General features: G+C 42.9%; 1 protein-coding gene across 6 annotated transcripts; it reads left to right on the top strand.

Moving 5' to 3' along the window:
• Nucleotides 1–7433: 7433 nt before the first annotated feature.
• MGC69416 (protein) lies at nucleotides 7434–24388 on the top strand. Of its 6 annotated transcripts, none has more exons than XM_012964025.3 (11): nucleotides 7437–8014; nucleotides 12637–12762; nucleotides 14281–14477; nucleotides 15027–15189; nucleotides 15977–16126; nucleotides 17746–17906; nucleotides 19781–19957; nucleotides 21905–22046; nucleotides 22514–22698; nucleotides 23761–23902; nucleotides 24091–24384. In XM_012964025.3, exons 3-11 carry the CDS (start codon nucleotides 14295–14297, stop codon nucleotides 24267–24269), a joined length of 1482 nt encoding a protein of 493 aa, XP_012819479.1. In that variant the 5' UTR covers nucleotides 7437–8014; nucleotides 12637–12762; nucleotides 14281–14294; the 3' UTR covers nucleotides 24270–24384.
• Nucleotides 24389–27688: the final 3300 nt, after the last annotated feature.

Here is a 27688-nt window from a genome sequence, read left to right as displayed (position 1 = left end):
AATATGGATTATGGAGTGTAGACCCTGGCAGAGGTGCTCCTGAATGAGAACTAGGGGCTGAGCTTTTGAGTTCCTTAGTGTTCTTGCAATCTCCTGTTTGGGGTCTTAGTAAATGTCCCCTAATATTTGTATAATCAAGTCTGTTTGACAGGTTGCTGTACCCCAGTCCTAATGTGCCCAAGACATTAAAACTGAGATTTTATGTTATACACAAACACTGTAGGCTATAGAATACAGCTGGTGGGTAGGTACCAATATAGGAATAAACTATTTATCAGTTATCCAGGAACAAAACTACTAACATTTCCTGCTGCTCTCTGTTATAAGTCAAAGAAAATGTATAGTTCTGTCACAGAGTCTTTGGGTTATGGACGAAAGGTATGAAGTAAAATGATAGGGCTAAGTACCCTATTTATATTGTAAATGGTATCAACAAAAACAAGTACATACTGTTGCAGTCTCCACCTCTTTCCTTTACACTTTATATATATTATAGTGTGTGAGCCAACATCATTAAATGAATTCTAGTGAATGCATTTGTGTATGTGATAGGGACCCCAGATTGTGCCGCTGGGGCAGGAGCGAATGATGAACAATCTCTATAAAAGCCCTGTGTAAATGTATCAAGGCTAATGTCTGTTCATGGTTTATATTTTACAAGCTTTACAACAGTTACCCCTCTATAATGCGTTGGGTACCCGGATGCCACAAAACCATTTATAATAACATACAGGAGCTGATGGAATTTATTAGAGAGACTTTTTCGAAACACAAAGCCGAGTTGGACATAAATGACCAGAGAAACCTCATTGATGCGTTCCTCTCCAGGCAACAGGAGGTACAGTCGGCTTTATGCTGCATTTATACCCTTTATCCTGTATAAATGAGTATTATGGATAGTCACCTAAAGATGTGTAGGAATCAGCTCACCCCATAAACACCAAGCACCATTGAGGTTTCAACTGTCTCAACCTTTAGTCAAGAATCTTTTGCAGCTACAACACCTAGGGTTTTTTTTTATTAAAAGTCAAATGTTTCTCATTTATATTTTTAAGAAACCAGGAAAAAACATATTTCCATGAATGTCAGTCATTTGTCAAAAGATCTGAGCTGAAAATATTGTTGCACAAAAGCCAGTGTCAAAAACGCCCCAAAATTCTGAAAACTACGAAGCAAAGAAAGATCTTCCAGTTGTAAAAGGGACATCTGCAATGGACCTCTACATGATCTCGACAAGTTTTAGCTGAAGTATTTTTGGATTCAGAATTTTAGAGTTTGAATATTTTGATAAGTGACTGACTTTCATGGAGATTAGTTTAGTCATGGTTTCCAAAAATATTAATAATGCTCCCCTAAAGCCTCATTCACAGCAGATATACAAACAAATACAGTAGGCCATGACGCCCCTGATGGCAATAGCTTACATTCTATGCCTTAGTACAGCTGTGGTCTCTTTGAGTTTGGACAATAATGCCATACACAGGCTGATCATGTCAGTCTGGATCTTTGTTTCGTCAGACCGACCATGATGCCATCACTCAACAAACTCTCTTAGGGGCCCCAAATGTGAAATGGAGGCCAATTATGTGGAGAAGACTGGTCTGAGTTCAATTGTCATTCAAAACCTAAAGTGGGCATGTTTTTTATTCATTTTCTTACCCTTTTTCCATCTGTATCACAGCATACATTTAGCTAATATCTGTTCTGCCTGCTGTAGGAGAAACCTCATTCTGCTAAATATTTCCACGATGACAATCTGACAGTGCTCGTGGCTGATTTATTTGTTGCCGGCATGGATACAACTTCAACGACTCTGAGATGGGCACTTCTGTTAATGATGAAATATCCAGAAATCCAAAGTAAGGAGCAGTGGAACATTACCTCTCTGTACTAGCTAACTGCCTGCATCAGAGGCTGTGGGGCCCAGCCTGAAATCTACTTAGTGAGAGATTTGGGGTGAACATATTTTTGCTTTTAGACAGTGTTTATTAACCTTTCTCTTCATTGGGACCCAAATGAAGTTAGGGAATGACTCAAACATTGTTTTATATACTAAAGTCGAATAACTATTTTTATTGTAGAAAGATATTTCATGTTACTCAAGGGGAATCATGGGGACCCTCTCTAAACATCTACTGATTTTTATATCCATGACTGGTCAATATAATGTCGTCATTTCCCATGAGCATCACATCTCACTTATCTAGATGTAATTCATATTGAGCCCCTAAGCACCACTGAAACATAATGGAATTGAATTTTGAGAATTCAGTAGACTGTATAGCAGTGCATTAGCAGTACGATCATTGCCAAACTGCAGAGAGAGTTTTGGAAGAGCTGAACTTGGCAAATAAATAACAACCATTGCTATATTTGGTAGGAAATACTTTCCTTTATGTTACTTCTTCCTGGAAGGGCTTGAATAATGACATTGATATATTTTTTTCCTTCATCGTCACCAGAGAAGGTCCAAGATGAAATTGAGAAAGTGATTGGCTCAGCTGAGCCCAGAGCAGAGCACAGGAAAGATATGCCCTATACTGATGCTGTACTTCATGAGATTCAGAGATTTGCTAACATCTTTCCAATGAATGCTCCCCATGCAACTACAAAGGATCTCACTTTCAGGGGATTTCTCCTACCCAAAGTAAGAAGTAATGAATATTGCTGTGCACATTTTTGGCTATAACATATTTGCAGTGAGCAGTAAACTCCCATGGAATTATTTCCATGATTCTCCTGCTGGCACAGTTGTGTGCATGTCAGAAGGCCCTCAGTCTTAGGAGCTCACAGTGCATCTTTATTATATTGTTACAGCACAAACCTATGGCATATAATAACCCTCATCATATCTAAAAATAAGGCAGAGCTTTCAAAAGCCCTGTTTCTGCCCTTTTTGTGGCTGCCCTTGTAAACTGTCCCAACCCCACAAGTGATGTCTTGTAGGGTGGGGTTATGTGGTCCACAAAGTCTAATACAATACATGGAGAAAGCAATTGAATGGTCCCATATAAGGCTGCCAACCACATGACCTAGTATAGAGTTTTTGTTTTGTGAAATGCTGGGACTGTTGGTGGGGACATGGTGCAGGAGAAGTTAGATGTTTGTGTTAGACAAATTGTGTATACCCAAGGGATTATGGGGAGAAATATGGTGAGGTCATATCCTGGGATTGCAGCTTGACACATAAGAAACATTACATTGGGACATGATAGGGGATATGCTGAGGGGACTTTAGTGGAGAATGGGTGGAAGCAGAGTATGGGAAGGCACAGGGATTGCCCAATTGTGGAGAGAGGCAAGGTAGAGAGAGATGTTGGGATTGTGGATGGCAATAAGATAAGATAAAGTGAGAAATGGCACTAAGACAGCATATGGAGACGTTGTGGAAAGATGCTGGAAATGTGGGACAACATATAGAAGTGTGTTTATAACATGGTGAACTCTAACTTTCCCTGTAGAACTACCAAAACTTACTGGGTATAGCCCCCACCTTGCTATTCCCATCAGAAGGACCCTTCCCAAAGCTTAAAAATCCCACCCCAATACTATGCCTCTTTTTTGTCCATTTGCTTCAGAGTTTGCCGTCTGCTCTGGGAGTTATGGGTAAAATTCTCTGTGTTATATTGTTCCTGTTAGGTCACAGTACAGCTTCATTCAGAACACTTATCTTTTCTGAAGGCAGGCTAGATTTATTAGATCGAATTACATCGACGGGTATGTATAGGAGCCGTCTGACCTAGGACCACATTGGCTCAATGAGATTCTCAGTGTTAACTTTTTATTTTACCTTTTTTATAAATGTATAACTATAAAAATGTTATAATGCACAATTAAACTTTATAGGGCACCTTTGTAACCCCACTGCTGGCATCTGTACTGAAAGATGAGAATTACTTTGAGAAGCCGAATGAATTTTACCCCAAGCATTTCCTCAACTCAGAGGGACATTTTGTTAAAAATGAGGCGTTCCTTCCCTTCTCAGCAGGTACTGAAGGGTCTGTGGGCTTATGCTTTTTGGCCCCAAGCTTTGTTAGTAAGAATTATATATATATATACAGCAGTGCTGTCCAACTTCTGCAGTGCCAAGGGCCAGAATTTCTCTTGCATACATGGTGGAGGGCCGCTAATGGAAGCTAGTTTTGGCCACTCCCCCATTTTAAACCACACCCACTTCAACCCACACCCATTTTATCACAATGGTCACTGCAGGGGTATCAACCATCATTCATATGTTAAAGAATTATATTATGTCATATTAAGACACACCCTTAAATCCATATGCCTCCCCCTCCCCTGTGGATAGGGACCATTTAATGGCTATTTCAACTGCTAACAAACTCCCAGAAAAAAACCCTGCCAGGTTCACCTCCCACAGGCAGCATAGGGCAGGCAGAGTATGGCACACACAGGCAGCACTCTGTCTGTCCTATGCTGCCTGTGTGTGCCATACTCTGCCTGCCCTATGCTGCCTGTGTGTGCCATACTCTGTGTGTGCCATACTCTGCCTTTCTTATGCTGCCTGTGTGTGCCATACTCTGCCTGCCCTATGCTGCCTGTGTGTGCCATACTCTACCTGCCCTATGCTACCTGTGTGTGCCATACTCTGCCTGCCCTATGATGCCTGTGTGTGCCATACTCTGCCTGCCCTATGCTGCCTGTGTGTGCCATACTCTGCCTGCCCTATGCTGCCTGTGTGTGCCATACTCTGCCTGCCCTATGCTGCCTGTGTGTGCCATACTCTGCCTGCCCTATGCTGCCTGTGTGTGCCATACCCTCCCTGCCCTATGCTGCCTATGTGCCATACTCTGCCTAACCTATGCTGCCTATACACAGGCAGCATAGGCCAGGCAGTACATACAATGTCTGAGGTGTGAAGAGGTAAACAATGTGGGTGATTACAGCCTGAGCCTGAGGTGTGAACACTGCAGGGGGTGAACAATGCAGAGGTTAAAAGGTGTGAACAACACAGGGGATTACATGTTTAAAAACAATACAGGGGGATTACAGCCTGAATCTGAGGTGAGAACCATGCAGGGGGCCAATTAATCTCAGTACTGATACCATTAACACAGAGTTAAGACATCAAAGCAGCCAGACAGGTGGGGGGCCACACAGAGGGGGGGGTCGAGGGCCGCATGCGGCCCGCGGGCCGCCAGTTGGACAGCACTGATATACAGTATATATATTGTGACATGCTGAATGCCTGTACACGCAATTTTGGGGGAATTAGCAATGGTAGGCAGGCAGGCATGCAGAGGATCTGGAGCATAGAGACAGGGACACCAAGTCTTCAGGCAAAACTCAGGTTTATTTAGGGCCAGTTCTTCCCAACAGAAACATAAAGACATAAGTTCATAAACAGTTCAGGGTTTTGAGATGTCCCTACTTCAGGGTTCTCACCTTCCAGGGTTATTTCCACACTCTGGAACACTCAAGCTTCACACTAAGCCTTGCCGAGCCCTCTCAGCACTTATCCGTTTGGTCAGAACTCCCTCCGCTCCCTGGCAGTGGCAAGTGGCACCCCCAGCTCCTCTGGGAGTTCCTCACACAGGCAGCCCTCCTGCTCTGTGCCCTGCTCTGAGAGTGACCTTCACTCAGTCAGCGTTCAATTCCAACTCCCACCCCTGTGTAACTCACACAACCCTTTTATTGGCTGCTCACCTGCAGCCCAATCAGGCAGCTCCCTACAGCTGGCCAAATCAAACCTTAATGGGAGATTTCCTCCAACACAGCATTACCTGCTGTAAAACCAGGTATTTTACCTTGGGCCATTTGCATCCCACCTTAAATACTGGTGGAAATACACCAAATAATGACCTTTCCCATTGCATCTCTCACAATATATATATATATATATATATAAAAACTATATATAAAAAATATATATATATATATAGAATAAAGTACCCCCTCTTGTAATATATAGGGATATTATAAGTCCCCGAGGAGTTCCTTATAATATATAGTGAATAAAGTACCCCCTATTGTAACATATAGGGATATTATAAGTCCCGAGGAGTTCCTTATAATATATAGTGAATAAAGTACCCCCTATTGTAACATATAGGGATATTATAAGTCCCCGAGGAGTTCCTTATAATATATATACTGAATAAAGTGCCCCCTATTGTAACATATAGGGATATTATAAGTCACAGAGGAGTTCCTTACAATATATAGTGAATAAAGTGCCCCCTATTGTAACATATAGGGATATTATAAGCCCCCGAGGGGTTCTTTATAATATATAGTGAATAAAGTACCCCCTATTGTAACATATAGGGATATTATAAGTCACAGAGGAGTTCCTTACAATATATAGTGAATAAAGTGCCCCCTATTGTAACATATAGGGATATTATAAGCCCCCGAGGGGTTCTTTATAATATATAGTGAATAAAGTACCCCCTATTGTAACATATAGGGATATTATAAGTCACAGAGGAGTTCCTTACAATATATAGTGAATAAAGTGCCCCCTATTGTAACATATAGGGATATTATAAGTCCCCGAGGAGTTCCTTACAATATATAGTGAATAAAGTACCCCCTATTGTAACATATAGGGATATTATAAGTCCTTGAGGAGTTCCTTATAATATATAGTGAATAAAGTACCCCCTATTGTAAAATATAGGGATTTTTGTAACCAAGGAGTTCCATGGCCATATAAAAGCACGAGGCTGAACTCTGAGATGACTTCTAATATCCTCATATTTTACAACAGGGGGTACTTTATTATAATATACAAGCTTCAGTGAGTCATGTGACAGAAATGACATCACTAAGCTCTTTATAACTGGCGAAATAGGGAAATCAGAACTGTATATTATATATATAATACACAAGAACTCCGAATATCCTGTCAATTATATTCTTATAAACTTAGTGATGTCATCAGTTATATTCAGTGCTTATTGATGTAATTTGTCGCATTACACACTGAAACTTGTATACTATAATAATTTTATTATAATAAATGATGAACCCTCTGTTGTTGAAAAATATGACAATATTATGTCACCTCGGAGTTCCATGACCTGTTGATATGGTCATGAAACTCCTTGGTTACTTCTGAAAAATGCACAATATACATTTACAATGCAATGGAGGGTCTAATGAACATTATTGGATTGTTAAGTGAGAATTTCTACTTCTATTGATGTGTATTCTATGTCTATCATTACAAACCCCCAATATCTGTTGTTTCTGCAAATTAGGCCGCAGAAGCTGTGCCGGAGAGAATTTGGCTAAAATGGAACTGTTCCTGTTCTTCACAAGCCTCCTGCAGAACTTCACCTTCCAGGCGCCTCCTGGGGAGGAACCTGATCTCACCCCTGCTATTAGCGGAACTAGGACCCCTAAGCCCCATACTGTTTGTGCTTTGCCCCGTGCCTGACGCTAGTATGTAGACCAATTGGACTTTCTCTCTCTTGAAATGAGTTCTATTTTGCAGTTTGGGTTCTGCAGTCTGGAGAGGACATTTATACATTCCCTAGCTCCTGTCCTTGGGGTGACTGGTGTTTTATTTGGTGGCCATTCAGACCCAAGATGTGGGTGGATGGTGTTGATTTAATACAGTAATGGATTTTATTATTTATTACAGCAATTGACACAGTATTCAACACAACACGGATTATGGATTGGACTATGGAGCAGTAATGTATTCAATACGTATTCACTGGATTACGGACTTGTACTTGTTTAATTGTGATTGTAAAATGGTATATTTTTTGCTTCACTTTTTTTCACTGAGCATGATGGGATTTGTACCTTAATTGGAGGGTGGGGCTGACCTACCTCTCCCTTCTCACACCTGTATTTAATGGAGTGTTATTACACAGTGTGCAGGCTTGAGAAGGAGCTGGAGCCAGAAACATTGCCTGTTCTGTTGGCACAATAAACACCTTTTTCACTTGTGCTGCAGCGTGTTGTATTGCAACGTTATAATTGGTCCTTGGCAGTGGGCTCAGCAGTCAGCACCCAATGCTACAACAAGCGGGCGTTATAGGTGAGCATTACCAATTTGTATCTGGAGAGGACATTGAAACACAAATGGGATAATGTAATAAGTCCTAATTTTACCTTCTATTAACCCATAGGAACCAATTAGATGTTGGTTTTGGGTGGCACCGGACCTAAATGCAGCCCTGTGTTGGCTAATACTTTGGCATAAATATTTATACAGTATGTATCCATGTAATACACATTTTGGGTCCCTTGTTGACGTTGTTATAAGAAGGGAACCCACAGTATAATGATGTGGTCCAAGAGTGGTCAGTTCAAAGCATACTTTTGTGCTATATTGCTTACACTAATGAATACAGCTATTTTTCTGGATTTCTGAAAAACACTGTTGCAGACTCCCCTTCTCATCAGTTTCATTCCAGAGACCTGCTGCTTTTCTACTCCAGATTAGAGCCAAGACACAGCGGTTATTAGTTGGTCTGGTACAGAAGCCACAGCTCGTGCAACTTGTTATCTCACCGTCTCGCTGCCCCTGCAATCCTTACTCAATGCAACTGCTCACAATACCTTATCCTCTTCTGAACATACAGTATCTCCTCCTTTTCCCTTCTTATATCACATTATTGCTCCCACCCATATCCAGCCCCAGTAAACTATAAATCCCTGCCCCTTACCTTCAACTAGGCTAGTATCTTTGACTGATTTTTACCAGGATATTTGTCTCTCACTCCCCTCTTGCTCCCTCTCCAATCACTTCTGCCAGCTCCACATTCCTGCTGCAAGTTGGAGTGATATCCCCCCTCACCCCCAGCAGCCGATCAGCAGAACAATGGGAAGGGAGCAAGATAGCAGCTCCCAGTAGGTATCAGAATAGCACTCAATAGTAAGAAATCCAAGTCCGGCTTGGGACTCCTCCAGTTACATGGGAGTAGGAGAAACAATAGGTTAGCTGAAAGCAGTTCTAATGGGTAGCACTGGCTGAAAGCTCAGACTCAGGCACAATGCACTGAGATGGCGCCTACACACCAATATTACAGCTACAAATACATTTGTTGATTTAAGAATAACATTTTAAATGGTAGAGTGAATTATTTGCTATGTAAACAGTGTCATTTAGAAATAAAAAGTACCCCATAAAAATCATGGCAGTATCCCTTTAAAAATAGTGAGCTCTCTTCCAGTGTTGCTGTATATATGTGTTAGCCCCGCCCACAAGAGACTCCTCCAGTGATAATGCAACTCCGTGAAGCTCAAGTTACTTATTATTTGTAAACTCGGCTGAACTGATTGGGCCGGGGCTTGAACCAGTTGCTCTGCAATGTGACAAAAGTGAACAAAGTTCTGCTTCTGGGTGAGGTGTGGGGATATTTAGGTGAGTATTTATTTAACCAGGGGGAATGTGGGAATGTGAAGTTGAAAGGGAAATTATCTTCTAATTATCAATTAACTCCAAATCAGGATTTAGGGCTCTGGCACACGGGGAGGTTAGTCGTGGACTGAAGACCATCACAGACTACAAAGGAAAGAGCTGCAGAGTGGGGGAGGTAACTGCTTCTCTACCTGATGAGCTGAACACCTTCTATGCATGCTTTGGTAAACACCTATCTCAGGAGCTTTTGTTGGAAGAGGACAGTCACCCTTATCAGATATCTCAGGCAGACGTGTGTAAACACTTCAGAAAAGTAAACACACGGAAAGCTCCTGGACCAGATAACATCCCAGGTTGTGTTTTCAAAGCCTGCGCCCATGAGCTAGCAGATGTCTTCACAGGCATTTTTAATCTTTCCCTGCTCCAGTCTGCTGTCCCAACATGTTTTAAGAGGACCACCTTCATCCCTGTCCCTAAGAAAATGAATGTGAGCAGCCTAAATGACTATCGCCCAGTAGCACTCACCTCCATTGCCATGAAGTGCTTTGAGCGTATAGTGAAGGCTCACATCACATCTTTACTCCCTGTTTCACTTGACCCACTCCAGTTTGCCTACAGGTCAAATAGATCTACAGATGACGCAATAGCAATTGCACTTCATACTGCCCTCTCCCACCTGGACCAGAGAAACACATACGTGCGGATGCTGTTCATTGACTACAGCTCCACTTTCAACACCATCGTACCATCCAGACTTGTCATGAAACTCCGTGACCTGGACATCAGTTCCTCCCTGTGCAGCTGGATCCTGGACTTCCTGACAAACAGACCTCAGGTGGTTCGGATCGGCAACATCACCTCATCCACACTGACACTTAGCACTGGTGCCCCCCAGGGATGTGTGCTCAGCCCCCTGCTGTACACCCTGTTCACCCACGCCTGTACAGCAACACACAGCTCCAATACTATTATCAAATTTGCAGATGACACCACCATCATCGGCTGCATTTCTGATGGAGATGAGTTGGCATACAGGGCAGAGGTGAGAGCCCTGACATCATGGTGCCGGGACAACAACCTGCTGCTCAACATCAGCAAAACTAAGGAGCTCATTTCGGATTACAGGAGACTGCAGGGAGGAGGCCATACCCCCATTCACATTGAGGGAGCAGAGGTGGTGAGAGTCAGCTGCTTCAGATTCCTGGGCATCAATATCAGTGAGGATCTGAGTTGGTCTCACCACGTTGGTGTGATCACAAAAGCTGCAAGACAGCGGCTCTTCTTTCTGCGGCGCCTGTGGAGGTTCGGCATGGACTCCAGAATACTCACAAACTTCTATCGATGCACCATTGAGAGTATTCTGTCCGGCTGTATCACCACCTGGTATGGAAGCTGTAATGCTTTGGAGCGCAAAGCTCTGCAGAGGGTGGTGAGATCAGCAGAGCGCATCCCCAGGACTGAACTGCCGGCCATGCAGGACCTGTACAGACAGCGCTGTAGGAGGAAGATGCAGCGGACCCTCTCTGACCCCGGCCACCCCAGCCACAGACTTTTCACGCTCCTACCATCAGGCAGGCGGTACAGGAGCATCCAGACCTGCACCAGCAGATACAGAGACAGTTTCTACCCACAAGCCATCAGGCTTCTGAACTGCTGACATTCTGCCTCCCCATAACTACTGCACTCTTCCCAGTGTCACTTTAAGCAAAGGCACTTTAAATCCTCACTGCACAATTTCAAATAATTCATTGCATTTTTTTTTTTTTTGTAAATACTTTTACTTTCACTTTTATTATATTTAATATGTAATATGTCTATGTAAAGTTGGGTAGAACACGGGTCAAAAAAAATTCATTACGGTAATGATGCTTCATTGTTATTTGTATATGACAATAAAACTTGAAACAAATCTCCTGTGTCTCGGGCGACTAATCTCCCCGAAATGCCATCCCACCGGCGAAAATGTAAATCACCGGTGGGATGGCATACGCGGTGGCGTATGCCATCGCGTAAATTGCGCAAGATTCCTAGTCAAGTAGAATGGGGATCTGTGATTTATGATACATATGTGTAATATTCAATATCAGAGTTGCTCCTGGACTTATGAGCCATGTAAGGGGTTAACAGTGAATCCGGGCCCAGGAACGAGTGTAAAAGCCACAGAGATTGCTATCTTTCAAGTCTATCTCCTGAATGGGGTATGTAATTCAGCCACACCTGTCATGGACAAAAGAGGAGACCCACAGGCCGGCACCAAAACAGCAATAAACAAGGGTGGTGTCCAGGAAGGAATGGCATGGGAGAGAACAACAACAAATGGATGCCCAGTAGGAACAAAAGGCAAACTAAAGGCAATAGATAACCATTTGTTTATACCCCTGAGGTGGTAGAACAGGTTTCAGACCCTGGGAATGAGGGTCAGGCATGGAAATCACTACCTATACAACACTGCCACCTACAGGACACTTCTACTACCATTATTTGGTCAACAGTGACATCTACAGGACACTACTAACTTGGAGGTTACTATGGATCATCATATGACATCGACTTGATTGGCTGGGACTTTTCTAGGGCGTGACTACCCTTTGACAGGGGTGGAGTTTTGGATTTGAATGAGTTTGAATGCATCTGATTTTGTATATAAGATGGCTCACAGAGAGGCCACAATATAGTTAGAGGCTTAAGCTGGCCATACACGTGGCGATCTCACGATGTTTCGTACGACCGTCGGTCGCACGAAACATCGTCAGATCCGCCACACACCATTCAGGGCTGAATCGGCAGGTAAGGAGGTAGAAACAATAGGATTTCTACCTCCTTCTGCCGATTCAGCTCTGAAGGGAGAATTTTGGTCAGGCGCCTTCTATGGCGCCCGATCAAAATTTTCTAACTTGGCCGATCGGCGAGCCGACCGATTTCAGCAGCTTCCTGCGATATCGGTCGGCTCGCTGACATGCCATACACGCACCGATTATCGTACGAAACGAGGTTTCGTACGATAATATCGGTGCGTGTATGGCCACCTTTAGACCTAGACTTAGGTACAGGTATATCCTTTATACATTGCATCTGTACTTGAAACTCTGTTATTTTGTTATTTTACTTTACTTAAATAGTCAATTGACTTCTAGCTTAAAAGCTTCTTAATAGCAAGTTAGTAAAGGCACCCTGGTCAGCAGATCCAACAATATGAATATCTGTTTGTGTGTGTGTGTGTGGGGGGGGATGTAAAATGGCTATAATAATTATTATAATCTTACTGAATATACAGTATTGTTATAACTGCCTTGCAGGTCAAAGGGCTGCACTCCTGCCGATCCTGTCTGAGCTGTCAATTCCCTGCCGGGGATAGAAAACAAACAGAAGCCTCCCAGCCCTACCCCTGTCTGCAGCAACTTTGAAGGGGAAATATCACTCAGGTAACAACTTTTTTATGTGTTGCCCTGTGGTAATTTACCAAGATGTGCCATTTATATGTAGTGAAAAGGGAAAAGGGAATCATTTAACCATGAAATAAACCCAATCGGGCTGTTCTGCCCCAATAAGGGGTAATTATATCTTAGTTGGGATCAAGTACAGGTACTGTTTTATTATTACAGAGAAAAGGGAATCATTTAACCATGAAATAAACCCAATAGGGCTGTTCTGCCCCAATAAGGGGTAATTATATCTTAGTTGGGATCAAGTACAGGTACTGTTTTATTATTACAGAGAAAAGGGAATCATTTAACCATTAAATAAACCCAATAGGGCTGTTCTGCCCCAATAAGGGGTAATTATATCTTAGTTGGGATCAAGTACAGGTACTGTTTTATTATTACAGAGAAAAGGGAATCATTTAACCATGAAATAAACCCAATCGGGCTGTTCTGCCCCAATAAGGGGTAATTATATCTTAGTTGGGATCAAGTACAGGTACTGTTTTATTATTACAGAGAAAAGGGAATCATTTAACCATTAAATAAACCCAATAGGGCTGTTCTGCCCCCAATAAGGGGTAATTATATCTTAGTTGGGATCAAGTACAGGTACTGTTTTATTATTACAGAGAAAAGGGAATCATTTAACCATTAAATAAACCCAATAGGGCTGTTCTGCCCCCAATAAGGGGTAATTATATCTTAGTTGGGATCAAGTACAGGTACTGTTTTATTATTACAGAGAAAAGGGGAATCATTTAACCATTAAATAAACCCAATAGGGCTGTTCTGCCCCAATAAGGGGTAATTATATCTTAGTTGGGATCAAGTACAGGTACTGTTTTATTATTACAGAGAAAAGGGAATCATTTAACCATTAAATAAACCCAATAGGGCTGTTCTGCCCCAATAAGGGGTAATTATATATTAGTTGGGATCAAGTACAGGTTCTGTTTTATTATTACAGAGAAAAGGGAATTATTTTTAAAATCATTTTATTTGCTTATAATGGAGTCTATGGGAGATGGCCTTTCCATAATTCACAACTTTCTGGATAATGGGTTTCCGGATAAGGGATCCCATACCTGTATTGTTTTCTGCATACTGAGTAATATTTAATGTTATATGTTTCATAATAAATAATATTTAGTATGTGCGGCATACAGCAGGGGTAGCACAGGGGCTTCTGCAACATTAAGGGGGAGACTTATCAACATTCAAATTTGATTCTTTTTCACGATTACAGTTTTTTAGTGCTAAAACTCACAGAATTCGAATTATGGTCCAAAAAAATGAATGTCTGATATTTATTAAGTGCAAAATATCCAAACACTTGAATGTAAAATGGGAGTTGCCATAGGCAAAGTCAGGCCATATTTTCCATTCAAAATTTTCAAAAAAGTTTTATCTCGAATTCACAAACTTGAAAATTGATTAATAAGCCTATATGAATGTTTGATTATATCTGAGCTGATAATATAATTATGAAATGTTCTTTATTGTGGTTCCTCACTACAGGTCAGGCTGGAGCCATGTTGGCCGCTGATCCAATGACAATACTCCTCTCAGCCTTTATTTGCCTTCTTCTGGGATTTGTTTTGTTTGGCAGGAAAAGGAATGTTTGCCAGAATTTCCCTCCGGGTCCAAGAGCCCTTCCAGTTATTGGCAATTTACTCCTTATGGATAGGAAACAACCCTATAAAACACTGATGGAGGTAAAATATCTTTTGGTGAATTGTTGGAATTATTATTATATTATTAATATAATATTAATATAACAGTTCTTCTTCTTTTTCTGCATCACTTGAATTCCTGGCAGGGGAGGAGGGACTAAAACATTGAGGTTACGAACTGTAACAACTTCTTCACAGCTTACAGACAGCATGCAGGAACTACAAAACCCACAATGCATTGCATTCCTTTCCTTATTGACATTGTGTGTGCAGCAGGGAATTGTGGGATTGGGAGGATGCAGGCTGAGGACAGGCGACTACAGTTACATTTTATTTGAGTCACAAAGTAGTCACATCAGCAGGGGAACAGGGGGCGGGGCTTATGGAACAGGGGGCAGGGCTTAGGGAACTGTTTCAAACCATATTATTACATTAAATATCATGAAAACGCATTGAAAAGTTGCTTGAAATGATGCTTACATTTCAAAAAGTTGTGTTTAGGTGCAGTTCCCCTTTAAAATTGTTTACTGTTAGATGCCTATTTAAAGAAAAAACTGAACTAAATCACATGCCTTTTATTTTAAATTTCAGGTATCTAAGAAGTATGGCTCTGTATTCAGCGTTCGGGTAGGACCGTTGAAGATGGTTGTCCTGTGCGGCTACGATACAGTGAAAGATGCCCTTCTCAATTACCCCGATGAGTTTGCTGACCGGCCTGCCCTGCCTTTGTTTGACGAATTAGTCAAAGGCCACGGTAAGAACTTTCAGATTTGGTTAATTGGAATTGATTCAATTGGCTACTGCTACAAACATTGCGATAGTAAAGTGCATAATAGTGCAAAGATAAAGGCTTATCCAATTGCTAGTGACTTGGCAGTAAGCATTTCTTCTGTCCTGCTGATAGCAAATGATTTACATCTGGACATATGAGTCCTTGTGTAGGTGGTGGCAGACAAGGAGATCATCGTTACCGCAGCCCACTGATCTTCTCAGAATGCTTTCCCACCAGCAATAATGTAAATCGCTGGTCGGAAAACATATTCAGCACTCAGGGTCGGACTGGGCCGCCGGGACACCGGGAAAAATCTCGGTGGGCCCCGGCAGCCCAGATCCGACCCTTGCTGCCCCCCCATGCCCAACCGTTTCTCTCCATATGCGTTAAATTTAGGCACGCTCAGGTGAAGATGCTGGGTTAGGACCCCTGCGGGGAGTGGGCTAGGGGACGCAGCCAGCAGGAGCACCTGCAGGGCCCTTGGGGCGGGAGCCCCGGTGCGCCCTGCACCCCCCAGTCCGACCTTGGCAGCACTTAATTTTTCTAGAAGTACCTCTCAATGCAACTGGGCGATTTTGGGAAAACAAAGCACCACATATGGTTCCCTACAGGTGATTTACATTATTCAGGCATTTGGAGAAGATTAGTGGGCCGCATTAGCGATGATTTATTATAAGGCCCTACCTTTATTATATAGAAGTCTTTGAAAATGCATTAAATATCTATATTTTATAGACTAAACATTTTTTTTTTTGTATGTTATGCAAAGGTATTATCTTTTCCAATGGTGAGAACTGGAAGGTGATGAGACGCTTTTCTCTTTCGACACTTAGAGACTTTGGAATGGGGAAGAAGACGATAGAGAGCAAGATCATCGAAGAATGTGATCATTTAGTGCAAAAGTTTAACTCCTACGGAGGTCAGTATTGTTTGTTGGTCAGATGAAAAAGAATGGGGCCCATTCATGAAGGCACAATTTTTTTTTTCAGAAAAAATCGTATTTTTTTCTAATTTATAGAACTTTTTGTAATTACCACAATAATATCGCTAAAATGACACGACTGTTTCACGGTTTTCATTAACTTTCACGAAAAAGTCGTATTTTTCACAAAGACTACGACCATTTCGGAATTCATTCAAGCTTCGGTATCGTGACTATCTTTTGGCCAGGTTGGAGCTGCAGAGTGCCATTGAGCCCTATGGGAGACTTTCCTTGGGCCAGGTTGGAGCTGCAGAGTGCCATTGAGCCCTATGGGAGGCTTTCCTTGGGCCAGGTTGGAGCTGCAGAGTGCCATTGAGCCCTATGGGAGACTTTCCTTGGGCCAGGTTGGAGCTGCAGAGTGCCATTGAGCCCTATGGGAGACTTTCCTTGGGCCGGGTTGGAGCTGCAGAGTGCCATTGGTTCCTATGGGAGACTTTCCTTGGGCCGGGTTGGAGCTGCAGAGTGCCATTGAGCCCTATGGGAGACTTTCCTTGGGCCGGGTTGGAGCTGCAGAGTGCCATTGAGCCCTATGGGAGACTTTCCTTGGGCCGGGTTGGAGCTGCAGAGTGCCATTGAGCCCTATGGGAGACTTTCCTTGGGCCGGGTTGGAGCTGCAGAGTGCCATTGAGCCCTATGGGAGACTTTCCTTGGGCCGGGTTGGAGCTGCAGAGTGCCATTGAGCCCTATGGGAGACTTTCCTTGGGCCGGGTTGGAGCTGCAGAGTGCCATTGAGCCCTATGGGAGACTTTCCTTGGACCGGGTTGGAGCTGCAGAGTGCCATTGAGCCCTATGGGAGACTTTCCTTGGGCCTAACAAATATTGGGGTGATCACAACAGGGACTGATTAGCTAAAGTGACCTTTATGCGAGCCCATACACACAGATGCTCCTAAAGTTCGGTTAGTCATGATAACTGCAATATCTGGGCAGCTGGGGTCAGAACTTAATGCAGATTTTTGGTGAACCAGAATTTGTGGTAAAATGTGGCAGTGTAGTGCCAGAGGGCCTGAAACTGAGGAAGATTCCAATAAAGGGAAGTACAGTAAATGCAAGGTTAGCTTTGTAATACTGGGATGGGACCTGTTATCCAGAAGGCTCTGGACCAGGGGTTTTCTGGATAAGTGGTCTTTCCGTAATTTGGATCAGAGAAAAGGGAATCATTTAACCATGAAATAAACCCAATAGGGCTGTTCTGCCCCAATAAGGGGTAATTATATCTTAGCTGGGATCAAGTACAGGTACTGTTTTATTATTACAGAGAAAAAGGAAATAATTTTCAAAAATTGGAATTGTTTGCTTATAATGGAGTCTATGGGAGATGGCCTTCTCTGCAGTTCGGAACTTTCTGGATAATGGGTTTCCGGATAACAGATCCCATTCCTGTAGCTCACTCTAGGAGTAAGAGGCAAGATTAGGGTAGTTAGTAGAGCAGTCAGAGGCTCCAACGAGGCCAATTGGGTTAGTACTGGAATATCTGGGCAGCTGTGGTCAGAACTTAATGCAAATCATTTTGGTTGAACCAGAATTTGTGCTGAAATGTCTGTGTTTACACTGAAGGAAAACCCTTTGACACCACTATGATAATGAACGCAGCCGCAGCCAACATAATCGCTTCCATTTTACTCAGTCATCGATTTCATTATGAAAATCCAACGTTGCTGAGACTCCTGAAACTGGTGAACGAAAACATGCGGCTTATGGCAAGCCCGATAGCCTTGGTACGTTACTCAATATAAACCCAATATTATGTGATTGCTTCTCAATAGCCAGCCAATGCACGGAACACTGGATTTAGCAAACTGTAACTGTATTTTGCTCCTTTACACAAGGGTATTGACATTTATGTAAGATGATTAGATGAAAAAATATTTGGCACACCTTGTACTCCTCGAGTATAGACGTTCCCCGGACAGAATTGCTCCTGAATGAGCACTAGGGGCTAAGCTTTTGTCCCCCTAAGGGGCAGATTTATTATGCTGTGTAAAAAACGACAACAAAATTGCCAGGCTACGCCACGTAAAAAAACTCTAAAATTAGCAACATTTTTTTTACACGGTTTTTCTTCCGCCAGAACTTACGTAAACGTAACAGTGCAAAATAAATAATAGTGCAAAATCTGGCAACCAGACGGCAAACTTCTCATTTATTTACACTGATTTTTTGGCGAATTTCATTTTATACAGCATAATAAATAGGCTCGTAACATAGTAACATAGTAAGTTGGGTTGAAAAAAGACATATGTCCATCACGTTCAACCATAATGCCTATATATACCCTGCCTAACTGCTAGTTGATCCAGAGGAAGGCAAAAACCCCATCTGAAGCCTTTCTAATTTGCCGCAGAGGGGAAAAAATTCCTTCCTCTTTAGTGTTTGACAAGGTGCTGGACTGCAGTCCCCATGTGCCCAAGAAATTAAAAATGAGATTTTATGCTATACACAAACACTGTGGGTTATTGAATACTGTTGGTGGGTAGGTACCTATATAGGTGTAGTAGGGTAAAAGTTTGCCAACCCTTAGTTCTTTGGTTCCCCCAGGAGGGTTTTGGTCATTTAGGTTTGGTGCTCAATTACATTTGGGAGCAGGGTCGGACTGGGGGGTGCAGGGCCCACTGGGGCTCCCTCCGGCCGTGTCCCCTAACTCGTCCCCGAGGGCCCCCCTAACCCCCTGGAGGGTCCCCCATCCGACGTCCTCCACTGAGCGCGCTTAAATTTAACGTATTCGGGGGAGGAATGGTCGGGCAGAGGGAGCACCGGCAAGGTTTGGGGCTGGGCTGCCGAGGCCCATCAGGATTTTTCCCGGTGTCCCGGCGGCCCAGTCCGACCCTGTTTGGGAGGGGGAGTAGATCCCTTGGCAGTGTAAGGTGTCAGGTTCCTCTTAGGTTATAAAATGGAAGCTCACGTGTTTGCTCTCTTTTGATCTTCCCTTGGCTGGAGGTGGCAGTGTAGTGCTGAGGGAGACTGGAGGGCCTGAAACTGAGGAAGGTTCCAATATAAAAGTAAGTGCAAGGTTATTTTTGTAATAGCTCATTCTAGGAGGGAGAGGCAGGACCAGGGTAGTTAGTAGAGCAGTCAGAGGCTCCAACGAGGAGGCCAACTGTGTTAGTACCCTGCAGTGCCAATGCTGCCAGTACAGGGACTCAAGCATTAAGGCTCAGGGATAAAGAGATCCATGGAGTGTGGGACCATTGCAAGCTCACCTAGTGCTGGGGATTGTGCCCAAGGTAAGCAGTACTACGTCTGGGTGTTGTGAACACTACAAAGTACTCAACCAAATGATTGGGAAAGTATTTAAAGAATTTACTGATTTGATCTTGTAACATCAATGTCAGCACCCAGCTTTTCCAAAGTGTATGCATTTGAAGAATCAGTTTTTTGGTGGAGATACAGTGTGGTTAACCCTCCTCCAACAGGAAGTCTGTGCCCCCCTGAGTAAAGTTACATGTAACGTGCCCTAACGGGAGTTGCTGGGTGTGGGGCCCAATATGTTGGGGGTATTACTGACCTAAGGGTACCACATACCCATCTATATAGGAATAAGCTATTTACAGTAACTAATAATAATGTCTGTTCATGGTTTATATTTTTAAAGCTTTACAACACTTACCCCTCTATAATGCGTTGGGTACCCGGATGCCACAAAACCATTTATAATAACGCACAGGAGCTGATGGAATTTATTAGAGAGACTTTTTCGAAACACAAAGTCGAGTTGGACATAAATGACCAGAGAAACCTCATTGATGCATTCCTTTCCAGGCAACAGGAGGTACAGTAGGCTTTATGCTGCATTCATACCCTTTATCCTGTATAAATGATTGTTATGGATAGTCATGTAAAGATGTGAATCAGCTCACCCCTTAAAGGAGAAGGAAAGGTAAAAACTATAAGTAAGCTTTATCAGAAAGGTCTATGTAAAACAGCCATAAGCACTTACAGAAATGCTGCACTCTATCAAAAGAAACACAGGATTTCTTGTCTCCTTTTTTGTAAACATGTCCTTTTGGTATCAGACTTCCTCTCTCCGAAAAATCCTTCATTCCCGGGGCCAGAACAGTTCTCTCCTCTCTCCTGCTCCCTCCTCCCACAAAAATGCTAAGAACTCCCTCCCCCCTCCCTTAGGAATGTGTGATCTGAGCTACAACGACTAGAGCTGCAGCAGGAAGCTACTTAAAATGGCAGCTGCTGTCTTAAACAAACTGAGAAAGCTTCTAGGGCTCTTTACTCAGGTATGGTAATGCTTTCAGCAGAATAACTATAGTTTTCTAGGTGGCACTAATGTGGCAAATCTATTGGCAGTAAAATGCCAAAATGACTTTCCTCCTCCTTTAAACACCAATCAGCATTGAGGTTTCAACTGTTTCAACCTTTAGACAACAACAAGAGCCCCTATGCACTCACCTATTATCAATATACAGTATATAGGGCATTAAGCCATTCTGTGCATTATGCTGCCAAGCAGTGCCTTCCCCTTTAAGCAAAACAGGGATTGTTTGTCCATATATTGCAATAGCTGGCCAGTCCTGCACTCACTCACACCCGGTCTGGCCAGTCCTACACTCACTCACCCCCGGTCTGGCCAGTCCTACACTCACTCACCCCCGGTCTGGCCTGTCCTACACTCACTCACCCCCGGTCTGGCCTGTCCTACACTCACTCACCCCCGGTCTGGCCTGTCCTACACTCACTCACCCCCGGTCTGGCCAGTCCTACACTCACTCACCCCCGGTCTGGCCTGTCCTGCACTCACTCACCCCCGGTCTGGCCTGTCCTGCACTCACTCACCCCCGGTCTGGCCTGTCCTACACTCACTCACCCCCGGTCTGGCCTGTCCTACACTCACTCACCCCCGGTCTGGCCTGTCCTACACTCACTCACCCCCGGTCTGGCCTGTCCTACACTCACTCACCCCCGGTCTGGCCAGTCCTACACTCACTCACCCCCGGTCTGGCCTGTCCTGCACTCACTCACCCCCGGTCTGGCCTGTCCTGCACTCACTCACCCCCGGTCTGGCCAGTCCTACACTCACTCACCCCCGGTCTGGCCAGTCCTACACTCACTCACCCCCGGTCTGGCCAGTCCTACACTCACTCACCCCCGGTCTGGCCTGTCCTACACTCACTCACCCCCAGTCTGGCCAGTCCTACACTCACTTTCATCTGATTCACCAAGAATTCTATTGCTTCATTATACATTTAACTCAACCTTTAGTCAAGAATCGTTTGCAGTTAAAAAACTTATTCTCATAAACACAACTTACAATGACAATTCTCATTCACAGCTGATATAAAAAATACCGTAGGCAGTGCCGCCCCTGATGGCAATAGCTTACATTCTATGCTATAGTACAGCTGCAGTCTCTTTCTGATTGGACAGTAATGCCATACACAGGCTGATCATGGACATTAGTCAGTCAAATGTGAAATGAATGTCATTCACAGTGGCTTAACTGCCCCCTGGAGCAAATTAAATTTAAGGCCCCAAAACATTGGTAAGTTGGCCTATGCAACCAAGATATATTGATATTGCTCATTATTAAGGTTTTACTGGCCTCACTACAATCGCAGGGTCTGCTTCCCCTATAGCTATTGGTCATTTATGTGGATAAGACTGGGCTGAATTGTCATTTACAACCTAAAGTGGAGTTTTGTTTTTTACCCTTTTTCCATCTGTATCACAGCATACATTTAGCTGCTATCTGTTCTGCCTGTTGTAGGAAAAACCTCATTCTGCTAAATATTTCCACGATGACAATCTGACAATTCTCGTGATTGATTTATTTGCTGCCGGCATGGAGACAACTTCAACGACCCTGAGATGGGCACTTCTGTTAATGATGAAATATCCAGAAATCCAAAGTAAGGAAGCAGTGGAACATTACCTCTCTGTACTAGCTAACTGCCTGCATCAGAGGCTGTGGGGCCCAGCCTGAAATCTACTTAGTGAGAGATGTGGGGGTGAATGTCCAGGGTTGGACTCCGGCGCTGGGATACCGGGAAAAAACCTGGTGGGCCCCGGCGGCCCAAACCCTATCACTCTTACTGCTTCGGGTTCGGGTTGGGTCTGGGGAATTACACTCTTCCTCTACTCCCAAAGTTTCCCAGTCTTGGAACCTAAGGTGCGTGCAGAAGTAGCATACAGAGCGGAACTACAGAGGCACGGGTTAGGTGTGGGTCCTGCAATGGCAACTTTTTGCGGGTTAGGGTTGGGTGGGGGTTAAGGTTTTGCGGGCTAGGGTTGAGGGTGGGTTGAGTTTTTTCTGACCTGCACATCACTAGTTACTTGTTCCAAAGAGTAAATATTTTTTTTCCTTTATCGGCACCAGAGAAGGTCCAAGATGAAATTGAGAAAGTGATTGGCTCAGTTGAGCCCAGAGCAGAGCACAGGAAAGAGATGCCCTATACTGATGCTGTACTTCATGAGATCCAGAGATTTGCCAACATCACTCCAATGAATGGCCCCCATGCAACTACCAAGGATGTCACTTTCAGGGGATTTTTCCTACCCAAAGTAAGCAATCGTGAATATTGATTTGCATGTTTTTGGCTATAGCATATTTGCAGTGAGCAGTAAACTCCTAAACATTGAGGTAGACCTATAAAAAGTCCTGTGTTGGTCCTTGCTTTGGCTGTTTTTGCGGCTGCCCTTGTAAATCATCCCAACTCCACTATGTGGTTATGTGGTCCAGCTAGTTCAACACATTATAGGAAGAAAGCCTTTGAATGGTCCCATACAAGGCTGCAACTGCATGACCTAGTATAGGTGTTTGTAGGTTTTGTGACCGACATTTTGTCTATACGTGTGGGAGTATGGGGAGAAACATGGAGAGGTCATATCATGGGATTGCAGCCTGAAACATAAGACATTGCACCAAGACATGAACGATATGTTTATATGAGATGTTGAGGGGACTTCAGTGGAGAATGGGTGGAAGAAGAGTAAGGGAAGACACAGGGATTGCCCAGTTGTGGGCAGAGACAACATAAGGAGAGATGTTGGGATTGTGGATGGCAATAACATATGATATAGTGAGGAAAGACACTTAGCGAGTGAAGACGTTGGGGAAAGATGCTGGGAATGTGGGTGAACAGATGCTCAGTTGGAGAGATGCCCAGGTTGGGGGTGGAGACACGATATGGAGTTGCTGGGATTTTATACAAAGACAGAAGGTTTATTTACAATGGAGAATGGTGCAAAGTGCCATGATATTTTGCACCTTGTATAAATGTTTTCAAACGTCTATAATTGAAAGTCTTTGGGCTCAATTCTTTTCTCCTTTCTGAGCCTGTGGCACTGTCTGAGCTTGGCAGCACCAGCTGAGGGCATTAAATACAGGGCTCTGTTGCACCTATCCGCAATGTGCTCTGTGACAGCACAAACCTTAGCATTCCAGCTCCTGCCCCCCCTGCTTATAGTAAATAAGTGGAGACATGATGAGGAGTTGCCGTTGCCTATTTATTTGACTCTGCTATTTCTGGGGAACCTCTTTCTTGAGGGTGTTATTAACTTTTTCTTTTCCATTATCCGTTTTAAACTTAAAAATGTTATAATGCACATTTTTCATCTCTTTAGGGTACCTATGTAATCCCATTGCTGGCATCTGTACTGAAAGATGAAAATTACTTTGAGAAGCCGAATGAATTTTACCCGGAACATTTCCTCGACTCAGAAGGACATTTTATGAAAAACGAGGCGTTCCTTCCCTTCTCAGCAGGTACTGATGGATCTGCGTGCTTATGGATTTTGGCCACATTCTTACAAATGCACAATATAAAATCAAAATACAATAGACAATCCTATGAACATTATTTGATTGAGAATTTCTGTTCTTATTTATGTGCAATTTTATTCTTTTTGTGTCTGTCATTACATACCCCAATATCTGTTCTTTCTGTAAATTAGGTCGCAGAAGCTGTGCCGGAGAGACGTTGGCTAGAATGGAACTCTTCCTGTTCTTCACAAGCCTCCTGCAGAACTTCACATTCCAGGCGCCTCCTGGGGAGGAACTAGATCTCACCCCTGATGTCGGTGGAACTGTGCCCCCTAGGCCCCATACTGTTTGCGCTTTGCCTCGTTCCTGAGGCTAGTGCGTTGACCAACTGAATATTCCTCTTGAAATGTACTTTGTTATTTTGAGTTTTATTTATCAGTTTGGGTTCTGCAATTTGGGATAATGTAATAAAAGTCCTAATTTTACCCACTTCTGTTAACTCATAGCAACCAATTAGATGTTGGTTTTAAACAAGCTGCCTGCAGTTTGGTTGCTATAGGTTACTAAACAAGTAGCAAACTTAAAGAAGAAGGCCAGTGAGTATAATCACCTACCTAAGATCCTGGCCCAGTGCACCTGTTCACTGAAATCTACTCCGGCCCGGGGTATTTCTTGAAAAAGCACCATGATCTACTTCCACTTCTTCATTCTTCTCTTCAGCGTGGATGCACAGTAGAGTGCTTCTATGTTTGGCTTTTCACACTGCCGTGCATGATACATAAATGAGACACAGATGGGATGATTCTGATTTTATTCGGTTGACCATAGGGCAGGGGTGGCCAGACTTCGTCCATCTGCGATCTACTCCATCTGCGATCTACTCTCCCAAGACGCAGCATACGTACGCATTCACGCTGTACTTCCGTATCTCCCAGCTTTATTGTGGTCCACTAGGAATCCAGGGGGGATCGACTAGTGGACCACGTTCGACGTCTTGGCCACCCCCGCTATGGGGTAAGGATGTTGCTATAATGTTATGTCTAGGCAGACAATAGAGTTTAAAGTAGACTACAAGTACCTGACTTATCTACAAGGTGTCTTCCAAAGGCAGTGAGCAGGGTTTGGAGTTTATCTGTCCTTATTGTGAGGAGACTGATTTATAAGAATGTCCAAAATGAATGGGATAGAACTAATCTCTGATCATTTACATGACACTAGCAGGGTATGGGGCAATTTGATGTGTATCTCACTGAGGTGCCTGATCTTTTGAGCATAGATGTTCATGACCTAAAGCAGTCAATGACGACATGTACTGTTTGTTGGGGTAAAGATGTCTTATAATAGCACCCAAAAACTTTCGTTTTTGTGGATGATTTATCTCCCCGCAATTCCATCCCACCGGCTATAATGTAAATCGCCAGTGGGATGGCATATGCATCGCTGCGATGAAGTCGCCCGAAGTTTCCTCTCAGGACAACTTCAGGACATTGCAGCAATGTGTAAGCCATCCTACCAGTGATTTACATTCTTGCCGGTGGGATGGCATTGCGGGGAGATTAGTCGCCCCTGACAACAAAGATTTGTTGTGGGGCCACTAATCTCCCCATCTGCCACTGCCCTTAGGGTCTCAGATATACCTTCTGGCAACAATAATTCATTGGGCTTTGTTATTGTTAATACAGTTCCAAATGATGAGTTAGGGCTCTGGCACACGGGGGGGATTAGTCGCCCGCGACAAAAAAAAAGTCCCAGAGGAGTTCCTTATAATATATATTGAATAAAGTGCCCCCTATTGTAACATATAGGGATATTATAAGTCCCCGAGGGGTTCCTTATAATATATATTGAATAAAGTGCACCCTATTGTAACATATAGGGATATTATAAGCCCCAGAGGAGTTCCTTATAATATATAGTGAATAAAGTGCCCCCTATTGTAAAATACAGGGATATTATAAGTCCCCGAGGAGTTCCTTATAATATATAGTGAATAAAGTACCCCCTATTGTAACATATAGGGATATTATAAGTCACAGAGGAGTTTCTTTTAATATATAGTGAATAAAGTACCCCCTATTGTAACATATAGGGATATTATAAGTCCCAGAGGAGTTTCTTTTAATATATAGTGAATAAAGTACCCCCTATTGTAAAATACAGGGATATTATAAGTCCCCGAGGAGTTCCTTATAATATTTAGTGAATAAAGTACCCCCTATTGTAACATATAGGGATATTATAAGTCACAGAGGAGTTTCTTTTAATATATAGTGAATAAAGTACCCCCTATTGTAACATATAGGGATATTATAAGTCCCAGAGGAGTTCCTTATAATATATAGTGAATAAAGTGCCCCCTATTGTAACATATAGGGATATTAGAAGTCCCCGAGGAGTTCCTTATAATATATAGTGAATAAAGTACCCCCTATTGTAACATATAGGGATATTAGAAGTCACAGAGGAGTTCCTTATAATATATAGTGAATAAAGTACCCCCTATTGTAACATATAGGGATATTAGAAGTCCCCGAGGAGTTCCTTATAATATATAGTGAATAAAGTACCCCCTATTGTAACATATAGGGATATTAGAAGTCCCCGAGGAGTTCCTTATAATATATAGTGAATAAAGTACCCCCTATTGTAACATATAGGGATATTATAAGTCACAGAGGAGTTCCTTATAATATATAGTGAATAAAGTGCCCCCTATTGTAACATATAGGGATATTATAAGCCCCCGAGGGGTTCCTTATAATATATAGTGAATAAAGTACCCCCTATTGTAAAATATAGGGATTTTATAAGTCACCAAGGCGTTCCATGACCATATAAAAGTACAAGGCTGAACTCTGAGATGACTTCTAAGTCATGTGACAGAAATTACATCACTAAGCTCTGATTATAACTGGTGACGTCACTAAGCAATGTTTATAAGGATATAATTTACAGTTTGGTTCCATAGGGAAATCGGAACTGTATATATATATATATATAATACACAAGAACTACGAATATCCTGTCAATTATATTCTTATAAACTTAGTGATGTCATTAGTTATATTCAGTGCTTATTGATGTAATTTGTCACATTACACACTGAAACTTGTTTACTATAATAATTTTGTTATAATAAATTATGAACCCTCTGTTGTTGAAAAATATGACAATATTATGTCACCTCGGAGTTCCTTGACCTGTTTATATGGTCACAAAACTCCTTGGTAAATTATAATATTTTACAAAAGAGGTTACTTCTGAAAAATGCACAATATACATTTACAATGCAATGGAGGGTCTAATGAACATTATTGGATTGTTAAGTGAGAATTTCTACTCCTATTGATGTGTATTCTATGTCTATCATTACAAACCCCCAATATCTGTTGTTTCTGCAAATTAGGCCGCAGAAGCTGTGCCGGAAAGACGTTGGCTAAAATGAAACTGTTCCTGTTCTTCACAAGCATCCTGCAGAACTTCACCTTCCAGGCGCCTCCTGGGGTGGAACCTGATCTCACCCCTGCTATTAGCGGAACTAGGACCCATAAGCCCCATACTGTTTGTGCTTTGCCCCGTGCCTGACGCTAGTATGTTGACCAATTGGACTTTCTCTCTCTTGAAATGAGTTCTATTTTGCAGTTTGGGTTCTGCAGTCTGGAGAGGACATTTATCCATTCCCATTCATAGTTACATAGTTACATAGGGTTGAAAAAAGACCAGTGTCCATCAAGTTCAACCCATCCAAGTAAACCCAACACACCTAACCCACACCTACCAATCTATACA

The sequence above is a fragment of the Xenopus tropicalis genome, chromosome 5, assembly GCF_000004195.4.
Source record: "Xenopus tropicalis strain Nigerian chromosome 5, UCB_Xtro_10.0, whole genome shotgun sequence".
NCBI classification, from domain to species: Eukaryota; Metazoa; Chordata; class Amphibia; order Anura; family Pipidae; genus Xenopus; species Xenopus tropicalis.
The sequence above is the reverse complement of the archived record's forward strand: the minus strand, read 5'-3'. Positions and strand labels throughout refer to the sequence as shown.